This window comes from Carettochelys insculpta, chromosome 5, assembly GCF_033958435.1.
Source record: "Carettochelys insculpta isolate YL-2023 chromosome 5, ASM3395843v1, whole genome shotgun sequence".
In the NCBI taxonomy this organism is placed as follows: Eukaryota; Metazoa; Chordata; order Testudines; family Carettochelyidae; genus Carettochelys; species Carettochelys insculpta.
Window position 1 is genome coordinate 58,885,438 of NC_134141.1, and position 15,618 is coordinate 58,901,055.

The 15,618-nt window shown below is 45.2% G+C and overlaps 1 protein-coding gene across 3 annotated transcripts in view; it reads right to left on the bottom strand.

Moving 5' to 3' along the window:
* NAA35 (N-alpha-acetyltransferase 35, NatC auxiliary subunit) overlaps window positions 1-15,618 on the bottom strand; it is a 78,195-nt gene that overhangs the window by 17,657 nt on the left and 44,920 nt on the right. For 2 of the 3 annotated variants that reach the window (XM_074995157.1, XM_074995158.1), the window contains 5 exons: window positions 14,648-14,754; window positions 12,678-12,744; window positions 12,067-12,165; window positions 10,616-10,794; window positions 4,310-4,446 (listed from right to left, as the gene is read on the bottom strand). In XM_074995157.1, coding sequence (XP_074851258.1) covers window positions 4,310-4,446; window positions 10,616-10,794; window positions 12,067-12,165; window positions 12,678-12,744; window positions 14,648-14,754 — 589 coding nt within the window. The remainder of the gene's footprint in view (window positions 1-4,309; window positions 4,447-10,615; window positions 10,795-12,066; window positions 12,166-12,677; window positions 12,745-14,647; window positions 14,755-15,618) is intronic. The other variant, XR_012645714.1, reaches the window with a different exon arrangement.

Here is a 15,618-nt window from a genome sequence, read left to right on the forward strand (position 1 = left end):
TCGTGTGTGAGTGCAAAATGCCTGCTTAGCTGGTCTGCCTTCACATTGTGCGCACCTGGCAAGTATGAGGCTTTCAAGATTATATTGTTGGCGATGCACCAGTTCCATAGGCGGACTGCTTCCGCGCATAAGGCACAGGATCGAGCTCCTCCTTGCCTGTTTATATAAAACATGGTGGAGGTATTGTCTGTACTGATCCCGACGACTTTGCCTTGTATATGGTCTCGAAAGTGTTTGCAGGCGTTGAACACTGCTCTGAGCTCCAGTATATTTATGTGTAGTGACTGCTCCGTGGATGACCACAGTCCTTGAGTCACCTCTTCGCCCATGTGTGCTCCCCACCCTATGAGGGAGGCATCTGTAGTGAGAAAAACCGATATTTGTGGCTGGTGGAAGGGTACCCCTGTTAGCAAGTTCCTGGGGTTTACCCACCATTGGAGGGATTTGCGCACCTCCGGTGTGGGCGACACCACCCTGTGAACGGTGTGTGCTGCCGGTTTGTATACGCTCGCCAGCCAGTGCTGCATGCTGCGCATGTGTAACCTGGCGTTCTGTACTACGAACGTCGCTGCTGCCATGTCGCCCAGCAGCTGTAAGCACGTCAAGACCAGCACCGTAGGGCTGAAGATGATGACCTGTACGAGGGAGCCGATGGCCCGAAAGCGAGCCTCTGGTAGATATACTCTAGCTGTAACAGAGTTTATGCGAGCCCCTATGAACTCTATGTCCTGTGTGGGGTCTATTTTTGATTTTGCCAGATTGATAACCAGGCCGAGTGAAGAGAACGTGTTTGCTGTGACGCGTATCATGCGTAGTACCTCCCCCTTCGAGGCCCCTTTGAGCAGGCAGTCGTCCAGATACGGGAATATAAATACCCCCTGTCTGTGCAGGTAGGCTGACACCACTGCCAAGGTCTTGGTGAAGACTCTGGGGGCCGAGGAGAGGCCAAACGGTAGGACCTTGTATTGGAAGTGTTCATTGCCTACCATGAACCGGAGGAATCGCCGGTGAGCCGGATGGATAGTTATGTGGAAGTACGCGTCTTGTAAATCGAGGGCTGCGAACCAGTCTCCATCGTCCAGTGCTGTAAGGATGGAGGCGATTGTGATGATCCGAAAGCGTTGCTTGCGCAAGTACCGGTTGAGGCCGCGAAGATCTAAGATGGGCCTCCAGCCTCCTGTCTTTTTCTCCGTGAGGAAGTACCTGGAGTAGAACCCTTTTCCTTGCAGTTGCTCCGGCACTCTTTCCACTGCCCCTATGAGCATGAGATGGTCTACCTCCTGCTTGAGCCTCGCTACTTGGGAGGCCTCCTGGAGGTGGGGCCTGGGTGGAGGTCGTGGCGGTGGGAGCGACTGGAAGGGGATGGCATACCCCATGGCTATGCCATGCTATCTCCAGCACCCATTTGTCTGTGGTGATCCTTTGCCACTGGTCGTAGAATGGTCGGAAGCGATGGTGGAATAGCCGCTTCGGATGACCTTGTGCGATGGTAGTGATGGCGCAGCCCTGGATCTGTGTGTCAAACTTGTGGCCTTTGGCCCTGCCCTGAGGACGCACGGCTCTGTTGGGAACGTCGCCTGGGAGTTCTGTACTGCTGGTGCTGTTGATGTCGCCCTTGCTCGTAACCCCTGTGGTACTGGGGACGCTGTTGCTGGTACTGGTACCGTCTTTGTTGAGGGTAGTACTTTTTCTTTTTGTATGGAGGGGTGTAAATCCCCAGGGTCCTAAGTGTGGCTCTTGAATCTTTACTGGAATGAAGGACCAAGTCAGTTGATTCAGCAAACAGCTTCTGCGAGTCGAAGGGAAAGTCAACTATCTTTGCCTGCAGATCTCTCGGTATACCCGAGGTCTGGAGCCAGGACTCCAGTCCCCCCTGAGATGCTTGAGTCTCTGTCCCCGGTCGCAACTGCCCTCGGGGATACGCGATCGTCTGTGGGGATCTTTCCCTAGTAGATTGCCGATGGTGTTTATGCCCCGCGTGATAGGGGCGACCATGGCTGTATAGGCACTGTTCTTGGGAAGGTGACCTAGACCACTCCCTTGGTGCATACCCTCTGCATCTGGGGGAGCGAGATTGTCGAGAGATCTGGGACACTGGAGAGAGCGATTTTGAATAGTATTCCAGCGGTTCAAACCCCAGGAAGGGTGAAGGTGGTCCCAGCCAGGGTGAGGCTGGTTGCAAAAATGGAGAAGGGGGCTCCGGGTAGGCTGGGGGGACCCCTGCCTTCTAGTTGGAGTCTGCAACATAAGCGGAGGGCTGTGAGAAAGCAACTCCACAGCCCTGTCTGGAGAAGGGCTGCGATGCCTCGTCTTGTGTGCAGCCTTCCCCCTCCCTTGAGGAGGTAACTCCGCCCCTTGACGTGTAGGGGATCTCTGCCCCATCCGTGCCGTGCTCGGCACACTCGAGGGCGGTGCCGCACGTGCGGTGTCCTCCGGTGCCTGCAGGCTGCGTGCCTGCGCACTCTGCACCACCGGTTCCCCGGGGGTCGGTGCCGCTGCTTGCGGTGCCACCGGTACCGGCGCTTGTTTAGCTGCCGCCCTGCCTGCGGTGCGGTGCGGCTGCTTGATTATCGGAGGCTGAGCCGCTGCCATGTGGCTCTCCGTGCCGCCGCCTATCAGCTGTTGCTGTGGCTGGGGGCTGCTCGCTCCTCCTGTCCCGCTCGCTGTTGCTGCCGGCAGGGATCGGGCTGGGGAGGCTTTCCTCTGTTTTTGCGCTGATGGGGTGAGGGAGGCAGCTTTCCTTTTATGGGCCCCGGAGGGTCCCTCCTGCTGCGGCCGCTCCGGCACGTCTGGCTGGAGGGCCTTGTCGAACAGCAGCATTTTAAGCCGCATCTCCCTGTCCCTCCTTGCTCTGGCTGTTAGTTTTGCACAGAAGGAGCATTTCTGTGCAACATGGGACTCCCCAAGGCACCTTATGCATAGACTGTGCCCATCAGACGCTGGCATTGCCTCTCGGCAGGACTCACATTTCTTAAATCCTGAAGAGGACATTGTTGGCGAGTCTTTCAGTTGTTAAACGGGTACTTAGCACCTTCTCTGTGCTGTTTTCCCCTTCTGATGGCCTGCTGCAGCAGGAGGGCTGATGGCCCTATGCTCCTGGCCTCCGGCGCTTGTTACTGGGACTGGACTGAAAACTGTCCCGCTTGCTGTTTGTTTGTTTGTTTGTTTGTTTTTTGAAAAATAACAACCGGCTAACTTGCAGTAGCCTAAGAACTTGAAAACTTTAAAGAAAAAACAGTTAAAGCCTATTGAATACGCTAACTTGGCCTTAGCCTAGTCGGATTCCGTCTGCAGCCGACGGCGGTTAAGAGGAACTGGCGGGGACCGGATCGTGCACATGGCCAGGAGCGCGCAAGGGAGCGGCGCGCGCCGGCGCATGCGCGGTCCGGCAGAAACTGCTTGGCAGATCCGATCTGCGGCGCCGGGGAAGCCCAACACCTATTGTGGAGCACCCACGGGGACACTCGAAGAAGAATAACTCTTTAGGCATGTCTACACTGCAACATAAACATGGATTTGAGCCCAAGCTTAAGCCAGACCTTTATCACATCTACCCAGCAACTACATTAACTCAGGGTTTGCCCAGAGTTGCAGTTCCCTGCAGAGCTGGAAGGTCTGAGCTACAGTTAAGTTGGGACCCAGAGTCCAAGCCCTATTGCTTTGCAATGTAGATGCAGCCCTACTTCACTCAGTTCCCAGGGGTCAGCCAGAAGTATCTCAAAACCCCATGGAGCGACAAATTCCTTAGCACTCTCTTTCCTAACCATCTACGATCCACTCTATAGAAATCAGAAACCACCTGTCCTTTGTGAAACCACCTGTCTTTTGTGAATGGCAGTGCCTCAGATCAGCACTAACCCATTCTTTTCTGATCACCAATTTATCAGAGAGCCTTCTAGGTTTGCAATGGAGAGTGAAATAATCAGGCCTTTTAAGAACTCAGCTGCTTCACAGCAACATGCAAGGCAGTCTGTAAAGTCTTCTCATAGTGCACCATGTCCCTCAGCACTTGACTGGCCACATTTACAGGAGGGTGATGGTGCTAGGAATTCTGGGATACGGTTACTCGGACTTGAGTCTGCACCTGACAGCATGAATGCAAAAATCCTAGGTTTGAGCATAGATTAGAAAAGTACTTACACAGGGTTAAAATACAATGTAGATGCTCAAGCTCAGAGTTCCCCAACATGGGACAGCTGACTTGAGTCCCACTAACCCTTGGCTTACCTTTCTGTATAGATACACCACTTGAGGCCAGTGAAGTCACACAGGTATACTGCCAATAAGAGCAAAATAAGCTCAAATCTACCTTTTTTCTTTTTCTTCGTTTTTTTACTACTACGGCCTTTCTGCTGCTCTTCCATTATTCGCTCTTCTGCCATTTGAGAGCTATCAGCACGGCTTAGTGTTGACATCAACCAGGCATAGAGAAACTCAGACAGATACCTACAATAAACATAGTATCCGGCGATTATAAACTACACAGCAAAACTATTCATAACGCATGTGCACAGTATGCGTTCAGAATGCTGTCCTCAACTGATTATTTCCTTTAGACTAGCTGAAGAAAAAAAGTCACAACACCATAAATGTTTAGTAATGATATAACTGAATGCATGACATTTCTATAACATTCTTTTGCTAGTATAAATCAATGTCACGGTATTGGGTGAATATTCAATTAAATGACTTCTAACCACTTCAAAAATCTTTAAGAAGATTTCAGGCTAATATTTAAATAACCCAAGAGTTTAGGAACAGTACATATTAAATTATAGAGACAAAGTATTTTAAAGAAGTCCCTTTTAATTTTTTTTAAAATACTGACAATGCTTCAAATGCCAATTTTCTAGTTTTATGAAACAGATGCATTATGAAACAGTTCGTATTGCAGTATTCAAGGATTACTACTTTTAATAAGTAAAATCATGGATTATTAACAATTAATATTGATGTGTTACAGAGAATTCCCTCAGAAGTTCCCAAGGAGTATTACATCCTATAGCCTTCTTTCAAACTAAACAGGAAAAGATGAGGAAAAACTAATCTAGGAATGCAGAGCATGAACAATGAAAGCAAATGAAGCTTCAAAGAATTCATAATTCAGTCCAGAAATGTGTTTCTAACAGAATTCTGATGAGAGCTTCAACTGAGGATTATTTTCTTCAACAACACCTGATTTTGATCTTTCCATTTGATCTTTAAGAGAAGACCAAACTACAGTATTTAGTACTATAAATGCAGATAACATACAGTCATTCAAAGGAGGGAAAAAGACCACACAGCAAATGGATAGTAATCAAAATTGCCACAAGATGGTACTGTTAAGTCTTCAGTATTCTGTTTTTTTCCTTATGTTTAGTGCACTGATAAAATAACAGAGGCATTACTATAAACTTAATTACCATCATATTTCAATTAAAAAGATGGCTCAATTATAATGAATTAGATTTTAATCCATTTACCTTGTCAAGATGACAGAGGTGACTTGATTACAACGTAAAAGTACTTTAATGGGGATAAAATCTCAGGCACTAAAAGGGCTCTTTAATCTCGCAGTGAAAGTCTCAACAAGAACCAATGACTGCAAGCTAAAGCCAAACAAATTTAGATGAGATTTAATGCACAATTTTTAACAGTAAGTGTGATTAACCATTCGAACAAACTACCAAGGGAAGTGACAGGCTCACCATCTCCTCAAAATCTCTCTTCCAATCAAGAATGCAAGCCTTTTCTGGAAGATATGCGATTAGCCAAACTCAATAGGGTAAATGGGTGAAATTTACTGGCCTTGTATGCAGTAGGTCAGACTAGAAAAGCTAATGGTCCCTTCTGGCATTATAGAAAAACCTATCAAAAAAAAAAAAAAAAGCAACTGTTTCATTAGTTACTATAACTTTTTCTTCAAATGCCTTAGTCTGAAAACTAACATACCAACATGGAACCAGTTTTATTACCCTTATTATATTGATATAGCCAAATTCAAAGACTAGTATCAGTAGCATCATAACAACAAGAAATGTCTCATGCCCTAAGATCTGGAATCTGTAATATCTCATATAGGGACTGAAGAACACCTAACAAGCAAAATTTGTATAGGGCAAAAGAAAAAAAAAAGTAATTCAAGATAGCAAAGCCCAAAGCTGACTGCAAAGAGTCACAGAAAGTTCACTAAACTGAATAACCAGGCAACAAAATGGCAGATGAAATTCAACAGTGAAAGTTTAAAAGTAATGCAATATGATGGGAACTCTGACAATCCTTGGAGACACTGTGGATAGTTCTCTGAAAATTTCTGTTCAACATGCAGTGGCAGTCAAAAAAGCTGGCAGAATGTTGATAATAAAAAAAGACAGTTACTTGTTCCGTAACTGGTGTTCTTCAAGATGTGTTGCTCATGTCCATTCCAAACTGGGTGTGTACTGGCGCATGACCAATTGCCAGAAAACTTTTTGCCCTATGGTAGCCATCAGGTTGGAGCAGTGCGCTCTGGAGTGGTGCCAATACGGAGACTAATATATGCAACGCCTGCCCCACCCCACACTCAGTTCTTTCTTGCCGACAGTGGAGAACGAGGGTGGGTTTTGGAAGGGACATGAGCAACACATCTCAAAGAACACCAGCTACAGAACAGGTAACCGTCTTTTCTTGTTCGAGTGATTGCTCATGTGCATTCCAAACTGTGCAAATACAAGCCAGTGTCTTGGAGGGGGGGTGGGAGCCCTGGAAAGAATGTAGGATAGACATTCCCACTGCAGCGTCCTCCCAAATGTGCTGCTTAAGTGTGTAATGGGCCGTAAACATACAAACTGAAGACCAGGTGGCTGCTCTGCAAATATCCAGGATAGGAACATGGGCTAAGAATGCTGCAGAAGATGCCTGCGCCCAGGCAGAGTGAGCCCAAGGGCCTCTTGACACAGGGAAGAGGAGTGTGCACCCCCATCTGTTCACACAGTACGTTGCTGTTGTGTTGTCTGTGCTCACCAACATGCAATATCTTGATAAACTGTCCCAAAAGCCCTCACATGTTTGCCTCACGGCTCTGAGCTCCCTGCCGTGGAGCTGGAGATCTGCTCTGTTCCACAAGGCCTGAGTCTGACGATCCCCCAAATGTGCCCTGCAGCCCAGGTCCGAGGCATCCGTTACCAGGGAGAGAGCTAGGGTTGTGGGGGACTCCTGCACAGACCTTTTGCACATCTAGCCATCAGTACATGGTTGACAAAATTTGCAGCAGCACTGTCATCAATTAGTCTATACTGTCTCTGACAAGATGGTACACCGTGGCGAGCCACAGCCAAAGAGGGCACAGCATGGTGGACTACGAACGTGCCTGCCACCATGTGACCCAGCAACTTCATGCTGCACCTGACCATTGTGGTGTGGAACTTGATATTGTCATGGATAACAGACAACATGGCCTGAAACTTGCGGTCTGGAAGAAAGGCCCTGGTGCGCACCACATCCAAGAGGGCCCCAACAAACTCATTTCTCTGAGTTGGAACCAGAACCAACTTTGCCTCGTTGACCAGGAGGCCGAGACAGACAAACGTTTGGCAGATCAGCTGCACATGCTGATGCACTTGGTTCTGCAAGTGCCCTTTAACCCAGGCAATCATCCAGGAATAGGAACAGCTGACCCCCGACGCCTGCACAGGAAGGCCACCACCACCATCATGCATTTGGTAAAGACCCTCACGACAGAGGACAGACCGAATAGAAGGACCGTGAACTGATAATGTCCCCTGTCTGCCACAAACCAAATAAACCTCCTGTGGGGAGGGTAAATTGCTTTGGTGAAAATAGGCATTTTGTAAGTAGAGAGCAGCAAACCAATCCCCTGGTTCCAGCATTGGGATGATGAGACCCAAAGATATCATATGAAACAGTATCTTTTTTACAAACTTGTTTAGGTCTTGTAAGTCCAGAATAGGCCTCAAGCCCCACCTTCAATTTTGGAATTATGAAAGCATGGGAATAAAACCCCTGCCCCTGAAACTGATGTGGGACCTCCTCTATAGCCCCTCCGCTGAAGGAGGGATTATATGTCCTGCTTGAGCAGACTCTTGTGAGAGTGGTCCCTGAAGAGAGAGGGAGGGTGGTATGAAGAAAATTGGATGGCATATCCCCCCTTCTACCATGCACAGGACCCACCAGTCCGACATTCTGCTGCACCAGGCAGGGCAGAAAGGGGACAGGCAGAAGGAAAACAAGGAGTGCGCTGGATCTGCATCAGGAATTGGTGTGCCGCTCTCAAGCATCCCATCAAAATGCTTGCGATGATCCTGCTCCTGGGTGTGCTGTTTGGGGCACCTCCTGCCACCATGGTTCCTCCTCCTCCTATTATGCTTCTGTTGGTGGAGAAATTGTCTAGCGGGAGGACGAAGAGTAAAATGTCTACATTGGGTCACTGGAATGTGACGACCCAATGAGCTTAATGTGGCCCTTCAATCCTTCAGGCTGTGGAGCCTTTTATTTGTCTTTTCCAAAAATAAGGGGGGACCTTTGAAAGGAAGGTCCTGTATAATTTGTTGCATCTTGTAGGGGAGGCCAGACACTTGCAACCATGCCCCATATGCGTGGCTACCCCATAGGCCATAAGCCAGGTGGCCGCATCTGCCACATCTAGCACCACCTGCAGCACTGCCCGAGGTGTAAGTTTGTTTCCCTCCACAACCGCCATGAATTCCAGCTTGGTCCTTAGTTAGCACCGAGCCTGATAACAGCACTAGCGTGCTCTGCACTGATGAAGCCTCATTGCAAATCCCCAAGGGAGCAACGTCCAGCTGCGAAGCTGCCTCCATAAGTAGGACCTTAAGTTGCTGTGCTCTGTCCTTCAGAGTCTTAGATCTGAACTTTTTTACAAAAGGAGCAGCAATCTCGAATATGCCCCCCTCAACCAGACAATGCAAACATGTTGGGTGTGGGGCATTTCTGGACATCCGGTTGCCACACTTTCAATAGTTTTTAAAACCTGGAGACCCAGGCACACCCCAGCGCCAAGAGGGACAGTAACTCCCGCCTCTGTTATCTCAACAAGTAGTCACTATCCACTAAACGCTATGAACTATTTACAACAAATTAAGAACTAATTAGCCTATAAACAAAGGCTACCAGCCAACAGTTAACTAGAAGAAAGGGAGGTCCAGCAACCAACAGTGCGGTGAGAAGAGACAGGGCAGTGCATATATTAGTCAGCATATTGGTGCCACTCCAGGGGGAAATGCTCCAACCCAATGACTACTGACTAGGGCAAAACACTCTCTGGCAATGAGGCAGGCGCCAGCACACACACACAGTTTGGAATGCACATGAGCAATCACTTGAAGAAAAACCGAAATTATCATAATGAACTACATAAATCCAAAGTACAACCTCAACTCGAATGCTTCATGCAGTTCTGGTCACTCCATCTCATAAAAAAAATCTGAATTGGAGAAGGTACAGAGATAGGCAATGAAAACCATTTAAGAGCATGTAGCAGCTTTCATACAAGGAGAGATTAAAGATACTGGAACTAAATGATACAGAAGAAGTGAACAGGGAAGCATTCTTTATCCCTTCACATAGCATCTATTTCTTGTGTTGCCCAACGTACTTAACAGGCAGCATGAAGGCAAAAGGAAGTGCTTCACATAATGCACAATCAACCTGTGAAATTCATTGTCAGAGGAAGTAGAAAGCCAAAAGTATAACTGCTCAAAAAAGGGTTAGATAAGTTCATAGAGTATAGGCCTATCAATGATTATTAGCCAAGAGGTCAGGGATGCAAGCACTCGTACCAGGTGTCCCAAGACTTTGAACTGCTAGAAGCTGGAACTGGATGATAAGGGATGGATGACTTGAAATGGCCCTATTCTTTCATTCTCGCTGAAGCATCTGGCTCTGGCAACTTTCAAAAGCCAGGGTATTTGACTTTATGAATGATCGTTCTGATCAAGTCTTGCTATTCTTATGTTAATGAAAATGCATTTCATAGTCTCTTTTCCTAATGCAATACTGTAATCAATTTAAATTGGGAATTAGAACAATTCTCTCACCCCAGAATGTCTGCACAAAATATTTAGTCTCATCAGATCATAACAAATAGAGATGAGGAGCAGGGGTTTACAACTCAGTCATCTTACCCCTTTCCCTATGTTTGTTCTCTCCAATGTGTTCAGAATTGTACTGTCCAGATGGCTTCTTGGCTCCTTATTTAGCTTGTTCCAACAGAACATCTCTAGTGAAAGCAGTTTAATGACATGAGGAGCAATGACAATTCTGGCAGCCAGCATAAATGTAAAAGGGAAAAACACTACCTACTTCTGGTTTATATTTTCTTTCCTTTCAACAATGCTAATCTCATTAGGTTTAACATTTGGGCAAATTAAATGGAGAGATCATTTTAAAGTGTGCTGTCTGAAAAAGTGACTATTTAAAAATAACACCTTACTCTGATTTGAAAGGTAGCTATCTTAGTCAGTTTCAGGAAAAACAAGGAATCTAGTGAGAGAATTGTTCTAATTCCCAATTTAAACACTGGCCTAATATTGGCCTATTCTTTCACAGCCTGGTGTCTAGCCAAACACTCCCCTTTCCCTACCACCTCTGAGCTTTCAATTACGTGTAGTCTTACCAATATATGTAATAATACTCATGCATACTGTAAAGTTCCAATTCAAATCCACTCAGAAGATACTGTATCATGATGCGGAGATTATGGTAGAGGACCCAGGTGCCCAAACAAGCCAGATGTTGCCTTTGAGGTTCCTGTTTCAGCAACATACTGTGAAGTGCTGCATCTACTTTTTCTGCCTATCAAAAAAAGACAGCAAACTTAAGTAAAATGAGCACAGCTCTAGGAAACCGAGAACATGCTGATGAAACAATATTCATAGGTTTGCTTCAATTAAGGCCTTCACAATATTTTAAATAAAAATATAGTCAATCCATATTACATTAACAAGAAAAATCTGTTTTCATAAAATCTGTGACTTCTACAGACCAAAGAGCACATAAATCTGTGTTATGTATTTACCCACTGTCTGTAGTAGAAGACATTTTCTGTACTGCATTGTCACATTTAGTGACAAATGATTTAATTTTACTGATCTATTATTTACAAAGAGTTGGCAAAACAACATGAGTATTGTAGCCACATACTACATGCAACTGAAAAATGTGGAGCAACAGCTTGTTATGGTTACAGTATTGTATAGGTAACTGAAAATATTTTTGGAACTTCCACAGCATCAAGTTTTTATTTAAAAAAAAAAATCACAGAATATTGCTCCAGATGGCATAGAGCACATAAAAGGATATAAAAATAAAAAATGTTTGAAGAGTTTCACTTGTTAGCATGAAGTACTAGGACAGAGATAGCCTGCACACTGCTAAACAAAAGAATCCAACAACAAATTCTTTACTCAGGAAGACACACCTCAAGAGCAACACTGACAAACCCCCTCTCTACCCAGCATCGCCACAGAACACTGACCCACCAAAGAAGCCAAAAAAAATCTTCCCAATCCATACTCCTCTACTCTCTCTTAACCATGCAAAGCCTGGAAAGCAGTGTTTATAATTATCTCTTAAACGGTAAATCCACCTTTACAAGTGAAACAAAACCTCTCATTCATTATGGTCAAATACGCTCCAGTTTGGAAACAGTTTCATAGATAGTTTGAGAATGTGTTATTTAATATTGGATGATAAAGAGGTAAAATGTGAGTTGCATGTATTTTACACTTTAAAAAATCTGATTTGTTAAACAGATTTGCAATTAATATTTTATGGATTCATGTTGTACAGATGCAATTTCGTCTTTGAAATAAACTATGCTCTGACCTTAAAGTGGCTCAAAAACAAGCTCCTCTACTATAGTATTAATTCTGTATGCACTGGCAGCTCCAGCTAGTACAGGGAGCAGAAGCAGACTTTCTTTTTTTAAGGTTAAGAAGTAGACACTGAAGGTTATGGTAGAGGAACAAACCTTCGCTCATTTACGGGAAACCAATGCTAGATGTCCCACTGTGCAAAAAACACACAGGAGGATGAAGCCTGCAGGCCTCCTGGCTGATACTTTACCTCATCCTGCAGAGTGGCAAATTCCTCAAGAATATGACCCAGTTTATCTCTCTGGCGAGCCCTATTGTGTCCATGGATTTGAATAAGACTACAGAAGGGCTGAAACAAGAACCACAAATTATTTTTAAACCTAGTTATCTCACAAAAATATATTTTGTTTACAAACTGAGACACAGTAAGTATGCAACCTAGCAGGATGTGTGAAAGGACTCATGCCTAAATACATTCTCAGATTTTCACACTGTGCTGTGTTTTCCCCTACATTAAGTTCTTCAAATGCAGATACTCAATAGACAACTCCAAACTGAAGTACAAATATTTACACTTTTTGAACAATACACATTCACCGGCACTGGGTACATGAAATTACTTTCCACCACGAGAGATCTGCACCCATTTTATATATTACTATTAAACCTGTCCCCCATATGATGGACAGTCCTGGAATTGCAATTTGAAAAAGTTTTTCTCCAAGAGATTAAGAATTTAGGAATCCATGTTTAAAAATTCTGGCCTAATGTTAGGTATCTCAATCTCATTTTCAAAGGTGCAGAATTCCTTTGACAATGCTTAACAATATTAAGGGCTTCTGTAAGACAACCGACACTTACCCGAACACAATGGGTCACAAAAGAATCAATGTAGTCCTTAGCCTGGTGGTTGTTATACAAACAACATCTATAAGAAAACATCCAGAGTGACATCAAATGACACCATGATTGCTCTAAATACTGTTATCCAATTAAGAGAGGAGATTCTGATACAAGCCATGTTGTAGGGGAGGGAGGAAGAAGGACAACCAGTATTACCTAGGTCATAAGAACCTAAGACTATCATACTGGCTCAGACCTATGGTCTATCTAATCCAGTATCTTATCCTCTGACAGTGGCTGGTGCCAGATACTCCAGAAGGAATGAGCAAACCAGAAGCACATCCCTTGACATCAAAATTTCCTTTAATTTTTTCCATGTGCAGAATTAATTTTTTTTATGCGCACCAAGTGCTGGGAGTGAAAATCCAAACCCCCAAATTCAAAATGGAGGATGGTCATGTGTCTAAACCGAAGCTCTTATCTTAAAATGGATCCCAAAATGGAGGGTCAAAATTTGCTGAGTCATCCTGATACAGCAGGTTTTTCCCACCTTTTCTAAATCACCCCAGGAGCGTCCTATGGGATCTCCTGGCAGGGGCTTGATGACGTCAGTTTTCCCGCCACAAAGACAACATATGGACAGCATCTAGCCTTTAGCAAGTGCTGCCCATCTGAGTGGCAGAGTGGCACGGGCTTCTACCAGCATCAAGATCTAACACCGCAGGACTCACAGAAAGCTCGTTGTCACCGGAGACATCGCCACTACAGACACTAGAGACCGACATACCATCTACTCTACTCACCATCGAGGGATTGCCCCCGAGTTCCTCCCGAAGGACTTAACAATTAGTCCGACGGTGGAAGGTCCTGGGCAACCATCAGGAACCTTGAAGAAGGGTGAATATAAACTTATGTGCATATTAATTTGGGAACTGATTACTATGATCAAAGGTGTTTATGTTATTGTCTAGTTTTCTTTCTATCTCTCTATTTAATGTACACCCTCACTTCTTAATAAAGGGTTTTCTGTTTGAGTTACGTAATCCTTGCTTTTTCTCATTATTGGTTAATATAACTGGTCAACCAGACGATAGACGCTGGCAGGCAGTGACATGAACTAGAGGGACTATCTTGTTACGGCTCCCCAGCATAGCCTTATCCGGGCAGAGAGAAGGAGCAACCTAACACAAGGCATATGCAGATGTCCACCCTCAACTGAAACACATGCTGCTGACTGCTGGGCAGCATTTGAATTTCTCTTGGGTGGCCACCCAAACACTCAGCTTACACACAACACTGCCTGATGTCCAGTTCAGCATCTAGCAGTCAGAAATTTCTAGCCTGTCAGTGGATTTCCAGCTATGGTGCACAGATTCAGTAGGAGAGACTCAGAATGCAACATTTTGAAAAGAAAATCATTGCAAACTTAGGGAGCTGGGAGATGATACAGCCACAACAATCCACAGAATCAGAGTTGGAGGATGACTGATCTGCACCATTCAAAATTCATGGAGAACCTGGAGTACTACAATAATGACTCAGAGGAGGACTAGGCGCTTGAGGCGGGGGCCCTGGGCTAGAGGAAATGGGAGCCCCACTCCAACTCTGCCCACAGTCTTAGTCCCTCAGCCCAGGTACTCTTGCAAAAGAACAAGGTTGGGTATGGGGCCTTCCCTACTCCTCAGCGGGAGTGCCAAGCAGGCAAAGCAGAGTAACCCCTCCAGACCTTAAGACTGCTTCCCAGCAGGAGCACTGGATGAGTGGGCAGAGCCAGTTGGTGCATGTCCATTTTAACAAGTGCCCCTAATTGGCTGGTGGCACTTGATAGGGGCCCCATTGGCACAGTGGCTAATTCACCACTGTACTCACCACTAATTTTTATATGTGACTTCTTTAAAAACCAAACTTTAAGATTCTGTACTTACAGTAAAATGTAGAATCAGATTTATGTAACTGAACTGGTATTTAGGACTCATTGCTCTACTTACTTAGGAGAAAGTACTGGGGGACTGACAAAAGATCTTAAGGCATCTTTCACCATATCTTGTATGAGATGTGTACCAAATACCTTCTTGTTATCCACGAGGAAAGTAGTCTGGAAGGAAAACATTTTTTTTTAAAGTTAATCATCTATTTTTCAAAATATACTCCTTTAAAACAGTCGATTTATTTCAGAAATCTTATGAGAGAAAGAGTGTTAAACAAGAAGTCAAATGGTTTGGTAGGTACACGCCAAGAGATCCAAAACTGGAAGGCATAGGGGGATTTCACATCCCTGAGACAACAGGGGCAGTGATGTTGCTTACCTAACTCTCTGCTTACAATCATGGAGGCTCAGCGTGCAAACTGATTATACAGCTGCACTAATAACAGATCTGTCCTCTGTTCTGAAGGTCTGACACATGAATTCCTATCTATACTACATACACTGCCGGCCAGGATCCTCTGGGAAGTGGCTGAGAGGAAGCTAAGTGGTGCCCCCAGAAAGCAGGAGAAAATGCAAGCAATCAGGAAGGTGTGGAAAAAGAAAGCACTGCAAGGAAAGTTGTACTAGCTACATTTTCTTTTGCCTCTATCGCCAAAGCCTGGTTCCCACTTCATTTTCCCCTCTATGACCCTAGTATTTCCCTCCTGCAGCATTCAAAGTGCATATCAGCAGGATCTGCTGGTAGACACCTTAGGAGTGCCACAAACTGAATTGCAGCTGACGTAAACTGCCAGTGGAGTTACGGTTTGAATGCAGCTGTAACACTGTGCCTCAATCCAGCTGTATAACAGGAAGATATCTGCCGCAATTCAGTGTAAGAGTTTTGCAAGTTAAAGGCTATTCTTGCAAGCCTCCCCAGTGGCTCACATTTGCTTTGGTCTCTGATAACTGTGTTGCCTCCTTTCAGCCACTGGCCTAACCATGGGTCCTTGTCGCCTATGTTCTCTGATGTGTCAGACAGTAAATTAGACC